At 37.3% G+C, this 19,032-nt stretch overlaps 1 protein-coding gene across 1 annotated transcript in view; it reads right to left on the reverse strand.

Annotated features, from left to right (window-relative positions):
• The window catches only part of LOC114146765 (copine-9-like), an 88,202-nt gene that overhangs the window by 31,572 nt on the left and 37,598 nt on the right, over positions 1 to 19,032 (reverse strand). Inside the window, exons 7-9 of the mRNA XM_028021142.1 lie at positions 5,580 to 5,643; positions 4,172 to 4,275; positions 1,303 to 1,407 (exon numbers count right to left, since the gene is read on the reverse strand). Coding sequence (XP_027876943.1) covers positions 1,303 to 1,407; positions 4,172 to 4,275; positions 5,580 to 5,643 — 273 coding nt within the window. The remainder of the gene's footprint in view (positions 1 to 1,302; positions 1,408 to 4,171; positions 4,276 to 5,579; positions 5,644 to 19,032) is intronic.

Consider the following 19,032-nt stretch of genomic DNA (forward strand, 5'->3'; position numbering starts at 1 on the left):
CTTAAAACAACAGAATGTAGGGGCTGCATGCTTTGAAGGACCCAGAATGTGTTAACCCTATATTCCCATGACGAGTTGTTTTGGAAAAGTTTGGCTTTTATTTCTTACATTATAACTTTGCATTTTTGTGTTTCATGATGTAAAGAACTTTAAAATGCCTTGTTGCTGAAATGTGCTATAAAAATTAAATTTGACTTTAATTTTTATTATGAATAAACAACCGATGGAGGTAATTATTTTCTAAGGTTGAAAAATATTAACAAAACACGGAGCTGCAATAGTATCACTAAACATTACGATGACATCAAAATAACTCATTAATATTATCCTTCCTTTTTCCATCCGCACTGTAGAGTAGAATTTTAATTCGTGGCAGATATTGCAAAATATTACATCAAGGCCTCTTACGCTCCCTTCAAATAAGTGATTTTAGGATTCTTGTAAACCAGTAGGGTGCTACTATAAATTAAACATCCTGCCTGCTTGACAAAATTAATGGATTTATTGTAAGATAATGTCTTAATATTAAAAAAAAATATCTGCCCTTATCCCCATTATGTAAAAATCTCTGTCTATTTGTAGCTTGGAGATTGTTAATGTATGAATGTTTATTAATAAGCAAATATGACAAATATGTTGAATAAACAAACTAATAAAGAGCTGTAGTGAAGCGGGGCTGAGTGGGATCTGTCTGTATTCGTCTCTCCCATAAACTGCTGATGGGAGCAGCTCTCAATTTATTCCAGTGCGCTGTGAGAGCCGACTGTCAGACATGAATTCATGTAGCGTTGTTCTATATGATAATTGCATTAAAAAAAAATCACATCTGTAGCTCCATTTTCATCTGTCAACTCCTAAAAGTAGCGTTCAATTGGCCGGATCCTAGCATCAAGGCTTTCTTAAACAACAAAGACTTTAATATGGAATGATTAAAGGTGCATCACGTAACATTACACAAGCATCTGTTGTTCTAAAGGGTGGATAATATGTGGTACTGTAACACCGAGCGGCCGCTGAAAACACTGTGCACGGTCCGGCCCGATTGGTATGTATGAGACAGCGCTGTGTGAACACTGAGTCAGTCTCAATAACACCAGTGCTGGTCCCTGGGACACCATGACCGACTGCTGGCATTATTCTGACTGCCCCAGTAACAGGTGATGTCATCCATTTTAAAAGTCAACTTGAAACTTGTCCCCATTTAATCACATGTTTTTAAGACTTGAGTGCTTCTCTCTTAATTTAAAAACATCAACAAATTTGTGAATCCCGGGATAATAAAGCGGTGCCAATATTCCCGACCTGTCATAGTCGCCGTTGCAGAGGGCTCTGACGGGGATGGTGAAGGACTGCCACACCGGATTCAGCGTGTTCTTGATCACCTCCGTCTTGTGGCAGATGGTGAACCTGCCAAAAGAAGATGAGATATGAGGCGATAAAAAGAGCGCGCAGATAACTGTGGGCAGATGATTAAAACAGTGTTAGAAAATTCTAGATTAAAAAAAAGAATAACAAATCTCTGCCAAGAAACTCAGAAATTTTCTAGAAAAACAAAGAAATTTCTGAGTTTGAAAAGTCGAGATTAATCTTGAAATCTTTGAAATCTTTGACTTTTCAAACTCAAAAAATGTCCAAAAGTTTTCAACTTTTGAATCTCAGAAATCTCCATGTTTTTTCTAGAAACTTTCTGAGATTAGTCGAAAAACGTTTTGAGTTTTTGTTGTAGAAAATTAAATAACTTTTCAAACTTAGAAAAAAATCTTTTTTTAAAAAAGCTAATTTTTGACTTTTCAAACTCAGAAATTTCCTTGTTCTTTTCTAGAAAATCTCAGAAATAATCATTTTCTGCTTAACATATACTCTTTTATTCTTTTCCCATCTACAGTGGCCCTAATACTCCATCTCCTGTATTTTTCTCTACAATTCGGCACAAAGCTTTCAAGGCGACTGTGAATGTTTCTGCATAAGTACTTTTGTGAAACAGAACAATTGCAGATGAATATTTATTGCTGCAAACATCTCTAAAAGGCACATCTGTGGAAGAACCTGAAAAAAAAAAGATGGTAAAAACTGCATTAGAAGACACAGTTAATTTATGTTCAAAAAGTAAATGTGGTAATTGGTGTCACTAAATGGATGCTTGGCATGTAAAATCTCCCGGTGCATTCCCAGCACATCTCTGTTATTTTTTTAAGCCTGGACTGCGCAGCGCCAGTGACTGCTGAGGTTCAGTGCTTCCATCAGCGTCGTCTATTAGTAATGGTGGTACTTTGGGATAATTGCCTGAAAAGGTTTCTCTATGCAGCCTTATCTCGTGATCCCTAAAGTTGAACGAGCCTTGACGTTTTTAGTTAATAATGCGGAACTGAACAGGATTGACTGGATGCGTTTAGAGATACTCATGAGGTTTTTCAACGTTGGACAGCTGTGGGTATCCAGCCAGTAAGATCGGTATTAAACACCTCAGTTTTTTCTCAGTAAACATCATTTTACCATTTCTATTGACACTAAATTTACACCATTTGTCAGTACCAACACATGTGATATAAAGCACACTAACTGATTAGTTTATAAATTAAGACATGTGCAATAAAGTGGAATGATATGAGCAATACATACTGAAGAGATGAGGAAAATCCTCTAAAAGCAAAGTACCAAGATGCTATTTGTTAGTATTCAGAAAGCTTCCGGTCGCTGCATGCAAATCAATATCAGATGGTTTAATATTGTCTTTATAAAAAGCTTTCCTATTATCAAAGTTTTGCTCAGAGTGGTGCTACAGGTAAAAGCAAAGAGACCTTCACAAAAAAGGCTCAGTGTTGCAAAGAACACTAATGGCATTACATCTGCATTTCTAAACCTCTGAATGTTCCAGTGAGAGCCGCTGGATTCACAGAGAAAAGCACAAAGTTCCACCAGATACCAGCCACAGCCAGGTGGACACATTAAGATTATTTTACAGAGTAAAAGCAACAATCAAAAGAGTTGCCCAAAAGGGAACAATATTAATATTTAGTTAGCAAGTTAAATATGTAGTTTACAAATTAACTATTTAGCTCTGAGCTAGCTTTGTATCTAGCTGGCAAAATATCTAGCTAGCTCAGAGCTAAATATTTAGCTATTCGCCGTGGCTGTAGATCCATTGGTACACGTCAATTTGCAAACAATGATAGAGAGTTGACTCATGAATCTCGTCGGCAGAAATTTATAAAGATTTCCCAAGACGCAGCTTTTTATTTTTATTTATTTCTGGGAGTTCACCTCCGCTTATCAGCTGATGACTTTGGATACATTTGCAAACATTTAGGTCTGAGGTACTTTACATATTTAGTTTGAAGCAAAATCTTGAGTTTGTTAGCTCAATTGTTGCTAAATATTTAGTTCAGAGCTAAGTATTTAGCTTGCTAATGAAATATTTTGGTTTGAGCTAAATATTTTGCATGATAGATAAAAATTTCATTTGGAAATTCCTTTTTCTTTTGCAAGTTTTAGACAAATGTACATGTGTGCTCAATGATTATTTTCTTGTTAGTCCCATTTTTGGGGATGGCTAATTAATTTGGAACATAACTCTTTCTGTCAGTAGCAGCGTTTCCATTGACCATATAATTGCGCAATTTGGCATTGTAAAATTAATGTGCTTATTGGAAACTCGCCAGTTTCAGAAGAAACATGTTTTTCAATAAAACATTTTTGAGCTAGGGTGAGGTGGCTTTGAGGCCAAATAAAAATGTGTGTTTTTTGCAAAACTGTGATGGAAAGACTTTTTTCAAATCACACAAGTCACATGGTCAACAAATGGATGCTAGTATTAGCAGAAAAGACAAAGAAGGAAAAGGTAGGATGACGATGGAGCAATATGGTTTTTTATTACTAATTGCATGGACAAGTTTATTCACACGTGAATTTAACTAAATTTATTTAATAGAATCACCACAACTTTTAAATTATATATATATATATATATATATATATATATATATATATATATATATATATATATATATATATATATATATATATTTATTTACATTATCAGAATAGTGGCACAGTTTTGTGCACATTTGTAATGGAAAGGCAACTACTGAGAGTTTATGACTGCTGCAATTCTATTGTTCAAACTTTAAAAGTAAAAGAGGTCAGTTCAGCCACCCTGACGAGTCATACTCACGTTCCGTCCTCATTACTGCGGTAAAACACCAGGAAAGGGTCAGACTTTCCGAAAAAGTCTTTCTTATCCAGCTTGTTGGCACACAACTGCATGGTAGCGATATCCTGACGGAGAGAACAAGCGGGTTTTCAACATAATGGTTCTGATGCAAGTTCTTTTCGAACGGGGCAACCTCTTTTCCTAAGGCAGACATTTTCTGTCAGCTAGTGCAGAAACTTGGTGCAAGACTTTGGCAGAATAGGTTTGGAAAGTGATTGTCAGAAAAAATATATATAATCCATGGTGATTTAAATATGAACCAACACATTAAGAAGGCTCACTATGAATAGTTTGGTAATTTTTGCATAAGAATTACACAATTTATTAGGGAGGAAAATAAATCTTATTAGGCCATGTCTGCAATATAGTGAAGGAGGCAGAGAGGGATCGCTTTATACATATGTATGAGTGGCTATGGCTGTTAATGAGGAGCTGTGTTTTTCCTGCTCCTGCGCAGAGATGCCTGGGACAACCGAGGCAGGCAGGCAGGAAGGAATTAAAGATAGACAGATAAATAATTAGACCTTTAAGTTGATTTCTCCTGAGGGAGAGCATCTTGGGAAAACCCTAAGCTTGCCACTGACAGCAATTGGATCTTGTTAGGGAGCAAAAATCTCCCAGAGTAGCAATGGTAAACACGACTAAGATAAGCCAGTTTATATAATGATCTCATGAGCACACACATGTGCATGTGGAAATTCTCCCAAGCATCTGATCGGCTGGTTGTGGAGTTAATACATAAATGTGTCGGGAGGTTTCGGGGGTACTGTGAAATTGGAGGGGAATTTTGCTTCGCGGCAGAAAACCGTCTTGACAGTTTATCTGAAACCTGTTTAGAGGAATGTGGAGCGCTCTTGCTAATGAAATGTGATCTGTTTAACCTTGGATGGGGCAGGAGGAAGTGGTGTGTGTACACACATGGAGGACGGTGCTCCAGTGGGGAAAAAAAGGGCAGCTTGTGAAAATGCAGAATTGACAGTGTGAGATTTATACAAAGTAACAAACGTGTGGGGCACTGTTAAAATGGGCTTTTAAATCCAGAAAATGCTACATTGAGCCTCTCACAATACACACTTTTTCTGAAAAAAAAACCAAAAAGATTTCAGAAGGGCACTTGTTTTTGTCCGGAGGAACAAAATGGCATGGGCCTAGAGTCTGTCTGTGTACAACCCTAGTGGGAAGTCTGGGTAGTTCTGCAATAAAATTTTCTCGCCATGTTTATTGGTACTGGGATTTGTTGCTGCGTGTGTACACAGACAAAGGCAAACTGCTACAGCGACTTCATAAATATTGCAATGAAAATATAGAATATTCTGTCTGGATTTAGGTATGTTGATGAGTGGGTGTGTGTGTGTGTGTGTGTACTGACCCTGCAGTTACTGAGCTCCTCCGCTGCCAAGATTATGACTCCACACTTCTTCCCTGGTATCCCACTGAGATCATAAAAAGAAGGAGACAGAGACATGCAGTAACTGTATCGAGGCGTGAATAATAAAAATGGAAAGCAGATGTCATTCATAGCTAAAAGCTGTTATTGTGCCAGCAGACAGCCCGGCATGCAGTTACTTGTTTCCCAGAAAAAATTCAGAGAGGGACTCACACTTACTCTCTAATTGGTGAGACAATTCTAAAAATGGACTCCAAGTGGAAATTAGACGACATACCCAACGCCATGCAACACAAAAATACACATTTGAAACCAAAAATATACACACTTTAAGATTGTTTTTGTCACTGACATTAAATTTGGAAATTTTTTGTGTGTGTGTTTTTTAATTCAGTTTGAGTTAGGAAAATGATTTAATACAAAAAAATGAAGAAAAAACTTAAAATATTTTTTATTGCTTTCTTTACATATATAATTGTTTCCTAGCTGTATAAACTGGGATAAATGCTTTTGGTATTCCCACAATGGCTTACTGGAATATTTTCCCATTCAGATACCCTGTGAGTTTTTTGGATGTGAGATCTGTGGCTTTGTGAGTCCAAAATATGAAACTTGTTGCCTTTGAGCTACTTTGGTAATAACTTGACAGTTTGTTTAAGTTTGTTGCTCATTTGGAAAACCTGTCTGTGCTCAAGCTTTAACTTTGCCAGCTGTTTTCACAGGATTCTGGGCTATTAAATGACCTGTTGTATATCACCATTGATTTAAAGGCATTTGTTTTCCTACATTTTTATATTAGAAGAAACCAGGGCTGGGAATTCAGAACTTTAATTTTGAATAATTAATTACATAGATTTTATCGTGCTAAAATTTTTTAAACACAATTAATTGTACTGATACTAGCCACTGCAAAGAGTCCGGCTGGAACTTTTGTATTGCCGCGTTTCTGGTACAACCACAAATATGACACACAAGAGTAATTGGAATTTTTTGCTCAAAAGAAGTACATTTTTGCTGATGGGCCTCCAGAAAAAAGACTGTTGTGCTAAAAGACGTTAGCCTAAAATAAGATTTCAATGCTAAACATGTAGCAGCAGAACATTAACATGCTAGCATCCACCATTTCTAAAAAAGTTTCATGAATGATCATGAATGCTTGTTGCATAGAATAGCATTTTAATACAGCTGATGACTGAATAACCCAATTAACATTAAAAAACAAATATTTTTGTTGTTTAACTCACATGTCTATTTACTCAGTAATTTTCTCACAAAAGGGGTTTTTGAAATGAAAATATTGCTTATTTTGTCAATATATAGTTTTCAATGACAATGAGATTTAATAGTTAATGAACTACTTTTATTAAAAATGTAATCAAGGCACCACTATAAAAACACAAAGAATAGCTACACTGTCGGCCCCCAGGGGATTTCAGTGTCATAAAATGGCAAATAAAGGAAATATTTTAGAAATTGAACCAGATTTAATTTTCTGAGGAGCGTCATCAGCACATTAATCCCAGACATGTGTTTTTAATTAAATAACGCAACATCATGGCAGAAAAATAGGTTATCTGATGAATAAGTGTAAATGTGATATTTCAAAAAATGCAAATAAGTAATCTTTGCATAAGCGGAGCATATTCATGGCGGTGGACCGTATTTTGCATTTGTTTTCTGAGCAGAATGAGTCACACAAAAATAAAAATGTGTTCGCTCAGGTGTGTGCAATCATGCGTTCTTTGCATAACAAGGTATAGGCCTATATTTAGTTTCTAGCAAGTGTTCATAGATCGCGATTGTTTCTTTGCCCTTTTTTGTGTGTTTCTGTTTTGGTCCAATTTAAAATGACATCGAATGTGAAGCCTCGAGATCAAAAAGAACGCTGTGAAAGTACAGGGGGAGTGATCTGTCAAAGAGCACTGCACGAAAACACAACACCATCTACGAAAACAGAAACGGCGCACGCCTTAAGAAGGGACGGGCGGCGCAGCAGCAGCCGGGGAGCGAGGGAGGCGAAATGAGAGGATAATTTCAAAAACACCAGGGCACAAAAGGGCCAAGCCTGAGTGCTGCTTCATTATCTTTTTTTAAAGCGTTGGAGAAGGAGAAATAAATGCAGGATGAATGAAGACAGAAAAAGAGGCTGAGATGGAAAAAAACAAGGGAGAAAGAGATAATAACCCTAGGAGATATTTTCAACTCTGACTTGCCTTCACAGCAATTTGTGCTGGGTGACTGTTTCAGCCTTTCGCCAAAATGAGCGAGTTATCTGTCGGCTGGGCGCTGTAAGGAAGCACGGCTGGTCCGAAAGACAATGTCTGATTAAAACGTTCCACTTTGAGGAGAAAACTAAAGGGTTTTTGCAACCATTTCATAGACTATCCTTCATTTTTATCATGTTAACTTGAAATCTAAAGCAGATCTAGCAAACCACAGAGAGAAAGTGGACCTGCTCCATTCACCTCAAGTTGGGAGCAACAAGCTGGACCGTACTGGACAGCTTAGAGATAATAACCCTATGAGGTTATTATCTCATAGGGTTATGAGCTTCCTGGTTACACTGCTCCCAGAGTGGGCATTCATGGACCTTACCAAGCTCCGCCCACAACCGACCCATGTGACCGCAAGTCTCACAAACAAAGCCTCCCAGCGTTGTTTCTATGTAAACATGACTGATTAGTGCATCATTTCTACCGGATTTTTACAATATATCAGCTACTACAATGGACAGAGGAACTAACAAGATCAGGTCATCATCTGGGAGGAGGTTACTGGTTTCTCAGTCACAAGCTGGTTGCAAACCTGAGGCCAGCAGGTGTCAGTCAGTTATGGTAGATCTGAAATTTGGTTCTCAATGTGAGAAGCTACAGACTGACAGGAGGAACCAAAGAGCTCTGTAAAGGTAAAGGCAAATCTTCTGAAGTTGGGATATAATTAATTTAATTTCACATAATTACCGCGGTAGAAGCCATTTGTTTGTTAAAATTTAATGAAATATATTTGTTCTATTTGATGTTTGTTGTGAATTACGTAAACTCACAAACGAACGAGGTAATTAGTCCAACGTTTAGAAACTACAGCGGCTGTAATGAGCCACAGCAAAGGGAAACAAAGGTAAAATAACCCGAACAGGTGATCAACTCAAAACCACTGGTACCTTTTTACTCTCTCTCTCTCTTTGTAGTTTAAGCACAGCTGTTACCGTGACAACTGCCTGCGCCCCGCAAAACGAGCAAAGATTATGTTAAAAACATAAGATTCAGTCCGTTACGATATCAACTTTCCAGGCTTGATATTTATTTCTTGATTATTAATCAGCGCTTCCCTGAACACAGCGATGGTTGATTGACTAGCTGTACTTGGTGCTAACGTGGCTAACAGGAGTCACTGAACGGCTTAGCACCACAATACATTAAAGATCTGCTGCTGTTGTATCAACCTTCCAGACCTCTCAGGTTCTGGTTCCGGTTCTGGTTCTGCTCTGCATCCCCAGAACCAGAACCAAACGAGGAGAAGCAGCTTTCAGCATCTATGCACCACAAATCTGGAACAAACTTCCAGAAAACTGTAAAACAGCTGAAACACTGACTTCCTTTAAATCTCAACTAAAAACCCACCTGTTTAGGATTGTATTTGAAATGTAATCAATTACAAATTTATTGATGGAACTTGACTTAATGCTTGATTCTATATTGCTTTGTGTTTCTGTGTTTGATATGATGTAAAGCACTTTGAAATGCCTTGCTGCTGAAATGTGCTATACAAATAAAATTTGATTGATTGATTGATTGATTGATTGATTGATTGATTGATTGATTGATTGATTGATGATTTATTTTACTTGTAGTTATGCAATTCATAAAGTACATGAAAGAAATTTGTCTGGTTTCCAACCTACTCAATATTTTTGCGTATAAAATATTAAGTGAAAGTTAGTTTTAATTGTTACTGTAGGCTCAAAATGCATTTTTGTTTCTTTCAGAAAATCTTAATTTCTGCTGTAATTTCTCAGATAGATTAATTACAGCAGGTAAAATAAAGTTTGAAGACATCACAATTTTTCATAGTCAACATATATCTAAAGAGAATATTGGAATGACATTTTCAGCAAGTGTTGGTAACAACACAAGTCATCTGTTCATGGAAAGAAAGCAAAACAAGTAAGTTCAGAAATTAAGTTATGTGTAACAATGTGAAATGTGACACTGTCCGATAAAAATTGAATGCCAATATCACCTCTAGAAAATATGTTTATTGTGAATTTATTATTTATTTATTAAGATATAGTTTGTATTAAATTAAGATTAAAAGCTGAGCTCATTTCAACGTAGAAATTCACATTTTTCATAAAAATAGGAATTTCCTGTCACAGTCTGTCACAAAAGCATGAAAGATTTCCTCTAGGAATAGTTTGAGCATTTCAGGACAAACTTTGAATTTTTCATGAATTTTCAAAGGCATTTTTTTCCCCTCCACAGTTCGGTTTAACATACGAAGCAACTGCACAATAACACCCACATCAAAATATAACAAACCAACTTGACTGGTTTATATTATTGAGAAGCAAGAATACATGATGACAGGAGATGAAAGCCCATGCAGAGGAGAACTGACTTAAGGTTACGGAGGAAGAGGGAGAGTGTTGTGTTAGCTATTCACGCCTCGCCTCCTAAATCCTTAGCCTTGCATGACGCACTTTTCAAATCGATGGATTCTCTCACTCACGCTGACTCCCAGCTGTGGCAGGCAGCAACAGTGAGAGAATTATTTATGAATTTACCTGCTCAGTGTTTCCAGCTGCACACCCGCCAGCCAGCCCACCGGATACACACACACACACACACACCCACACCCCGCTTGGACTCTGGAGTATCCATCTGAGCCCTCATGGCTTCATAAGTGCAGAATAATAATGACATAGCTGTTCTCCTGCTTGACTTTAAGAGTATTTTTGCCTGTTTTCTCTCATATTATGACAAGTTTATGATATATTCAATTTGATGAGGAAAAAACAATATAAAATAATGTAAAGCTCAAAAAGGTTGATTTTACATAACACTATGTTTTAAAATAAGATGAAAAGGTTTTTTTTTTCACATAAATAAGGTGAGAAATTATATATTCCATATGCTGTAAACAACTATAGGAAACAAATCAAAGCTGACATTGGATGCTAACAATTTAACCTACAACACAATAGATGTTTAATAAAAGACTAGCTAACATCATGGTTTCCTTTACAGTGACATCAAATGTATTTTGATATCACTGATATCACTAACTTATATGTCAATGTTTGGATTAGTAGCATCAAAGTAGAATATTCACAATAGATTTTTGTCCAACAGTATTTTACTCAAACATTCCACCTTAGCTTTTAACCAATGTGTAGGTTTATCATTTTATAAATGAATCAATAAAAAAAACATATTCCAGAGTGGTTAATTAATTTTCTAACATAATTACCCACTCATTAAGTACAAATGCAATAACTTGTCAATAACACAAATAATATTGGCTTTACTTATAAATAAAGAAACTGATGACATATTGATCAGTTTACCAAGAATTAGTTTCCATTTTCATTATATTATAACTGATGATGACTTCAGGGAATATTCTGCAGCTACATGAACCACAGTACAGTCCAGCATTTTGGACTTTTGTTGACCACACTCCCAATACGTTAGCATTAGCTTACAATGTCTGTAAGGCTCTCACTCAGCAAAGATCCTAAGCAAAATGAGACGCTTGTTTTTATTTTTTGGGTGTTTTGTAGCTGTAGGTCACAAATTATTCCATTAGAAATAAGGAGGAGGAGCTTTGTGACAGAAAGCATTAAGGCACCGATACGACTGGTCACCTTGGGAGATTCAAGGATTCCTCAAACATGCGTGAAAGAATCAAGGCAACAATTCAGGTTTGTTTTTGATGAAAGAATAACATAAAGCTATTTGGAAGACGTAAAGCTCAAAACAGTCGATTTTACATACTAGTGCCTCTTTAAAGAGGAGATTACTTCTACATTTCCTCGGACATCTACACTTTAGAAGATTATCAACCATAATAGTCTTTATTACTATATAATGAAGGAGTTTTAATTGTTTGGTAAAGACCTCATGACCCTTCCCAACTTGATGTTTTGAGAACAGCTGTTTTCTTTCTTAGTAGCGCACACATACACGCTCCAGTCAAACTTGTTGCAGAAAATATTCTGTACCTGAAACTTCATTGGTTATGACAATAAATGCAGTCCATATTGCCTGTCACAAGTTCACAGCTTTCCTTGACTCCAATCACAAGACAAAATATTCGGCAAACATAAGGAAGTATAGTGCACAGAAGTTCTGACAACTAACCAAGCAAAAACACAAAAGAAGGACTAACGTAAATATTCATGGACTGAAACACAAGCTGCAGACTTTTCTGATCATTTTAATCCACCAGTGTTTAAACGTTTATCATCTATCCCGGAAAGACACCAGAAATTTTAGAACACTGCTGCTTCTACGACATTACTTCCATCAAGTACGCAGCTTTTTATTTCAGTAATTTTGCCAGTACGGTTACATTCTGTAGGAAGAGAAGGACCATAAAGCGACAAATTCAGAAAAGTAGCTGCACTTCTGTGTGTCTGCCTGCTGAAGGTTGAAGCTGATGGGTGTAGCAGGCTCTTCGCTGGAGGATTTTTTGCATCTCATTTTTGGCTGTTGAATGAGTTCAAGGCCAATTATGGTTTTCGAAGCGGAAATTGTCTGTGTTTTAAACATTTACTAAATCCCCTTTACCTCTGCTTCAGTGGGTGCTGAACAGATTTCTGCAGCAGAAATCATCCCACTGCTGAGTGAAGCTTCAGGTACAGCATGTGGGTGTTATTTTCACATTTTGGAAGTACTACGGAAAATTGATATGGACAAAACTTTGACTGGATAAAGAGAAAATATCTCATAACTAGTTCAATTGATGTTGAAATGAATTTAGCTAAAGATTTTCACATTTTGTGATGTTACAACTTCAGATTTGAATGTATTTTATTACAATTTCGTCAGAACAGACTAAGACAAAAATCAGAAAGTTTTTCAGGTATCTATAAAAGATCTGTATTGCACTGCATTTCACATAGTGGTTCCAGAGTAAACAGGGTTTGTTTAAAATGCACACAAAATGTTTTTGTTTCTCTTCACAAAAGCAGACTGTTCTGCGCTGATATATATTATAAAATGACAGTTGAATACAAGTTGAGACTTGAGTATATGAAAAATATAATAAAAGAATGAAATGTCAACAGTAGTGGTGGGCACTGCTAGCTAAAAGGTTAGCTGAGCTAACCTTAAAGCACAAATTATGAATATTAGTAACTTCCGCTAACGTTAAAATGCCAGCTAAACCAACATGGTATTTAGTGGAAGCTAATGCTAACGCAATAAATTCAATTATGTGAATTTCTGCATGTATTTGTTTAATTAACTCCGTTGCTTATTTAAGTTTTGTTTCCTTTTGTATGCCACATTTGTCCGTTTGTTGTATACCTGCCACTTTCTCAGTAAAGATTTTTTTAAAAAGAGACAGAGTGAGAAGAGGAAACAGACATGCTGTGTAGACAGTCTCCACCCACTTCAAAATAACAACATAAATTTAAACACTGAACTACTTGTAGAACTCTTAACACTCGATAACCAAAACCTCAACACAGACATTGAACTTTCTTCAACTGGAAGTTTATATACTGCTCAAAAAAATAAAGGGAACACTTTAAGTGTTAAACACCTGTTTAAGTGTTCCCTTTAATTTTTTGAGCAGTGTATAAAACAGCCATGTGAATTAATTTAGGGGAAGCAAAGTGCACGAAACGTTTTCAAAGGTAGCAAAAGTGTTGAACAAAAAATTAGCTATTAGCAGATCAGTGGAAATATGCCCGTCACTAGCCAACAGGAATTTAAAAATCAGTGAACATAAAAAGATTAATGTTTGGTATCTCTAGTCTAAGATATTCTTCTTTAAACTAAGAATCGTTTGCTGTTTCCACAAGTGCTTCAGGTGATGGATAAGTTTTGCTTATGGCTGTTGCAGAGAAAGAAATTAGCAAAATATACAAACAAATCCTTGATTAACCCACTCTCAATTTCCAAAACCACACAAAGAAACCTTTGTAAAAGCGCACACAGGGTCAGTGCGATTCTTCTGAACTGTAAAAAACTTGTGGGGTCTAAAGACCATGTGTCTTATGAGTGGCTAATGTCTCTCAGTTGAAAGATGTAAAAACTGTTCAATGGATTTAATTGAGTTTTGAAATTGATAGAAATATAAAACTCAGTTATTCCACTATTTTCTCAACACTCACATCAACATACACAAATCCTCCCTGAGGAAAGTACTTGTTCAGCTTGAAGCTAGACAGGCCTAACTGTAGTAGTAACAACATTCATAACAGGGTCACAAAAATGTTCACACTTTTAGCATCAGGTCTAAAGTTTAGCATTTGTTCCAACAGAAGAGCAACAGACAAGAAGAGTTTTGTCAGAGCTGGCCAGATGAGTTGTGAACTACAGGGCCAGATGGGAGGTGACAGTACTGGAGGACGAGGACCGCAGGGGACAGATGGTGACATGGAAATGTGTTCACAGGTGTGCCACAATATTAGGAGACAGATTTAACAGAGTTTCATTGTCTCAGATCTTAAATTTAGCCCGACTTTCTCACTGGAGTCCAGCAAATCTAGTAATAACTTAAAATAGACAACATTGGAAAAAAAAGAGACTCAATCAAGTCTGGAGACTAGTTCAGCAAATAACAATATATATACCAAGTCCAGGTTTTACCAAATTTCATCATCTGTACAACCTGTCTGCCAACCAACATTCTCACCGTTCAACTTGCTCCAAGCCTCCATCGCTCCTCAATTCAACCTTTTCTCTCTCCTCTCCACTCAAACTGCTCCAAGTTCATTTAACTCTGGCTACAACAAACCCCCCACAGACTGACCTCCCTGATTTCTCTCATTCCTACCGATGGATTTTAGTGCTTCATAGCCTCATCTCTCATCTCCTGCTTTAATATTCATATATCTCAACTCATGATTCATCTGTTATTACTCCCAGTGTTCTGTCAAGATCAAGCTCTATACATTACTTAAGCAGGTTTATTTAACCATGATTTAAATCCTCCCATGTTCTCCTGAGAGTTATCTTGCATGTCGGTCAGAAGCTTACCTACAACTATGATCAAAAGACAACAAAGCCTACACTGCATGACAGAAAATAATTGAGGACAACTGGCCTTTTAGCAGTTGCCCATAAAAATGGGTTGGACTAATGCTGCATAGCACTTTGTCAGGAAACAAGATCTTCTTGCTCACCAAGGAAATGCCCATTGATACCCATGGTTAAAGCATGAAACCTTATGATCACAACTTTCTCTCATATTTAGTGATCTTCAAACAAAGATTAGGAACAGAATGTGCTGGTTTTGTATCATAGTTTATGCTTTACATCGCATTAATGAGAAAGCCAATGCAGTTTTATAAGAAGGATCAAAAGACGAAAGGGGTTGAGGTTTTTATCATCATGAAAGGCTCATACAGGCGCAATCCACTCAGGAATTATTAAACTAACCAACCAACTGACAGATCATCACTGCCATCCCTGTAGAGGTTAGTGGGTTCAATAAACTGCAAGAAACATCAGCTTGCATTGATTTACAAAGCTGGTATCTTACAGATACTAAAAGAACAAAGGATGAAAAAGGTATTTCATTAAAAGGTAATTCAATCAATTGAACTACAAGGTTCAATTAATTTCCTGGCATGTCATACAGTACAAAGTGAACTGGAAAAAGATTAAGACCCTTTAAATAATTTCATACATTGTCATGTTCCAAGGGAAAATATTGTCTTGTTTGGGATTTTATGTGACAAACCAGCTTACAGAGGAACACAATTATGAAGTAGAGCAGAAATGATGCGTAGTATTACATTTTGTTTGTATAAATGCAAAAACTGAAAATTGCCCAATGCTTTTAAAAAAAATTATTATTCAAACTTCTTTAACTAAATACAATCAGCTGGAAGGAACGTGTCACAGGCTTTGCCGTACATCTTCGTTGACAGAAATGTTGAAATTTAATATTTATTCTACACATTTTTATAGCATTGGAAAACGTTAAGGATGATTGTGTCATGTTTGTCCTCCTACAGAAACCATATTAAAACAAACAATATATTTCCCACCCACATCTTTTTCCATTTTCAAACATGTTTGAAAGAGCCACTAGGGCAGCGCTAAAGAGCCGTGAGTTGCTGACCCCTGGACTAAGGCATGCAAATGCTGTTACAGTGGCCGGGTGGATATTCAACTGCTACACTGAAGGTCACAGTTCAGAACCTCAATGTAGAATCAGGTGGCATGACTTGATATGCACAGAGGCTCTCCACTCAGTCTGTAATTTACCTCAAACTCAGTCAACGACAAATAGCCAAAAGGGTCAGCTTCAATTTGCACAGCAGAGTTTTTTGTTTTGTACTTGTAGGAATATTTGAACAAGCATCATTTTCCATCCTAATCACAACATGAGTTCTCTATTGGTCTATCCCAGGAAATCACCATGAAATACATTGAAGTTTCTACTTGTTACATAACACAATTAAAAAATAAAAACTTTTCCAAGGCACTGTGGTATGATAGCAGACTTTTTGAATAAACCAAACTGTTGCATCAATCTGAAAAATCTATTGCCTTTCATCAGAGCATCAGGCAACTCTGCTTGCAGCTCATCAGTCATGGCAGCAAAACAGTTGCTTCCGTCTGCCCAGTGTTTTTTGCGACCACTCACAGAGCAGAAAATGTGTTATTCTGTCTGGCTGACAGTCTTTTCATTCATTACGGTTGTTTTTATTCTATTTTTACCCGCTGGCCTTTGTCTGTGGCTCACGCTCGTAAGCAGAGGGCGTCCCGCTAACTGCCCCCAATCACACACCTTGGCCTCCGACACCCAGTGCCAACGTGTTAACCTCCGTCTTGCGGCGGAAAGCTAGAAAAACACGACTTCTTGCCATGCCAAACAAAACAGGCAATGCTTTAAGAGTCCACATCATCAATCTAGATGTGGAAACCTGGCAGTGGGCGGAACTGTTAATGGATGGACCTCATTTTTTCATCCCTGATTGCATTAAGGAATGATTGATTCGTCTGGGTTTTTTTTTTCATTACTCATCTGTAAGAGATAATAATTGGTACATTCAAAGTTACAGCTCATGCTTGGCATTGCTGTACTTCCTAAACATGGACACACATTGATTGTGTGGGTGTATTTGGTGTACCCAAGGTCGGGGAGTTTCTCTAGACAAACATCGGTTTCAAAAATACCTCCAGGATGGCTCGGCCCCTCGTTTATTTCTTTGTTGTTATTCATATTTTATTTTTTTCACTAATGGGTGTACATTTCAGATCACTGTTACACTTTTGCCGCCTCTGCTGATAGCCTCCTTGGGTTGCCATGGCAACACACAGGTAAAGTGGGGGAAAGGAGTGCTCGGTTCGCCCATTTCTAAAACTGTTGACCTATAAAAAAAAAAAACACCCACCGACGTGGGGAAGCTGGAGGAATTATGTCCCAGTGATCGGTGACGGCACAGGGAGAGAAATATCTAATAATGAGTGCATGTTTGAAAGTTGCTCATTTAAAAAAAATAAATACTGGTTTCTGAGTGTGTCTAATTAGTTTCTCCACTCCTTTCAGCCTAGGCAGCAGATACGAACCTGTCTCGTGAAATTTGTCCTCCGCCAACTCTTCCTTTAGCTAAGGTATTTCTCCTCACTCCGCTTCCTTCCTGACTGATCATGCTGTCCGTCACCCAGAGATGTCCCCTCTCTGTCCCCCCGCTTTTCCCCCGTTTGCCTTCATCTCCCATCATCCCCTTACTTCTCCCCCTGTGGGCTTCTGCTGCGTCTGATGTATGTGGAGAAGCAGACAGCTGTCTATTCCCTGTAGGCAGCCTTCAGAGACGTTGACCATATGGCAAGAATAGTGATTGGGCTCTGCTGGTCCCTTATTGTTTCCTCTTTTTTTATTTCTAGGCTGTTATTTCTCTCGTTTTAGTTCCTGCCTTGCACAGGCTGTCAGGAAACAAATGTTAAGCCTGTTTCTGTGGGAAACTCTTTGTCCCCCTAGCCAATATCTTCTCATGGACTGTTTTGTAAGAGTTACATGTTTTGGATCATTAAAAAAATCTTTTATTAAAGGGAAAGAAGCTACGTAAACCAAACTGGCCCTGTGTGGAACAAGTAATTGCCTCCTTAACCTAATAACTTGTTGTGCCATCCATGGCGGCAGCAACTGGCATCAAGCGCTTGCAATAACTGGTACTGAGTGTTTTGGGTGATTCTTTTTGTGTATATATATATATATATATATATATATATATATATATATTTTATTTTTTTTAATTTATTTATTTTTTAATTAAGCCACATTTTAAGTATGAACAGCTTGTTTAAGGTCATACCAAACCATCTCAATAATGTTTTAAAACAGACTTTCATGAGGCCACTCAAAAACCTTATTTTGTTTGAGTCTTTGAGTTATTTTGGAAGAGAACGTCTAACCCATTACCTGAATTTAACAAGCAAATTAAACAAATTAAAATGACAAGACTTCCAAATGGGTCATTTCAATCTCTTAAAATTTTGGTGGCCGACTGAGAAGCTACACCAACATATTGTCTTTGTTATTTTTAAACTTTTTGAGCATTTTTATGTACTTAGAAGTGCATCTTCAGATTTTAAACATCACCCACCAACTTCATGTTATCTTCTTTGGAAACACCACTCTGTCACATTAAAGGAAGTTTGTGCATACCCGCTGTGAAGACCTAACAAGCAGTGAAGCGACAAGGAGCTACTTACTGCTGTCAACAGGAAAGCCAGTGGCATAATGACAGCAGAGCAGAGATCATTTTTTTGTCTTTGAGTTAGATCTCTGCAACTCTTTATTGTATCACACACACAAGACTCCGACTCACATACATTCCAACATGCTCATGCTGTGTCTCTTGCTTTAGAAGTGTAACAAAGTGGTCATGGTCTGAAGCTAAAAGGAAAATGAATGTAAAGTAATGCGGTGTTAGTCTGATGTTGGTGGGAGCAGCTGAGTGTGGAACTCTGTGTTTATGTGTTGAGATGACGGCGAGGAGCCGAATCTCACTGTATCTACCCACATTGATCTGTGAAGCTGTGTGACAACCGGAGGGGATGGAGACGGGCATCGACTCCATCCCCGCTATAATCCATCCAACTATAATTGATTAGTTATAAAACTAATCAATTAAATGGATAAAATGATGCTCCATCGATGTCAACGCAAATGAGAATCTAATTAAATTCTAATGTTTAGCAGTAAGTGAACCTCAGTGTTATGAACAAAAAAGAGCCACATAGAG

The sequence above is a fragment of the Xiphophorus couchianus genome, chromosome 1 (genome assembly GCF_001444195.1).
Source record: "Xiphophorus couchianus chromosome 1, X_couchianus-1.0, whole genome shotgun sequence".
NCBI classification, from domain to species: domain Eukaryota; kingdom Metazoa; phylum Chordata; class Actinopteri; order Cyprinodontiformes; family Poeciliidae; genus Xiphophorus; species Xiphophorus couchianus.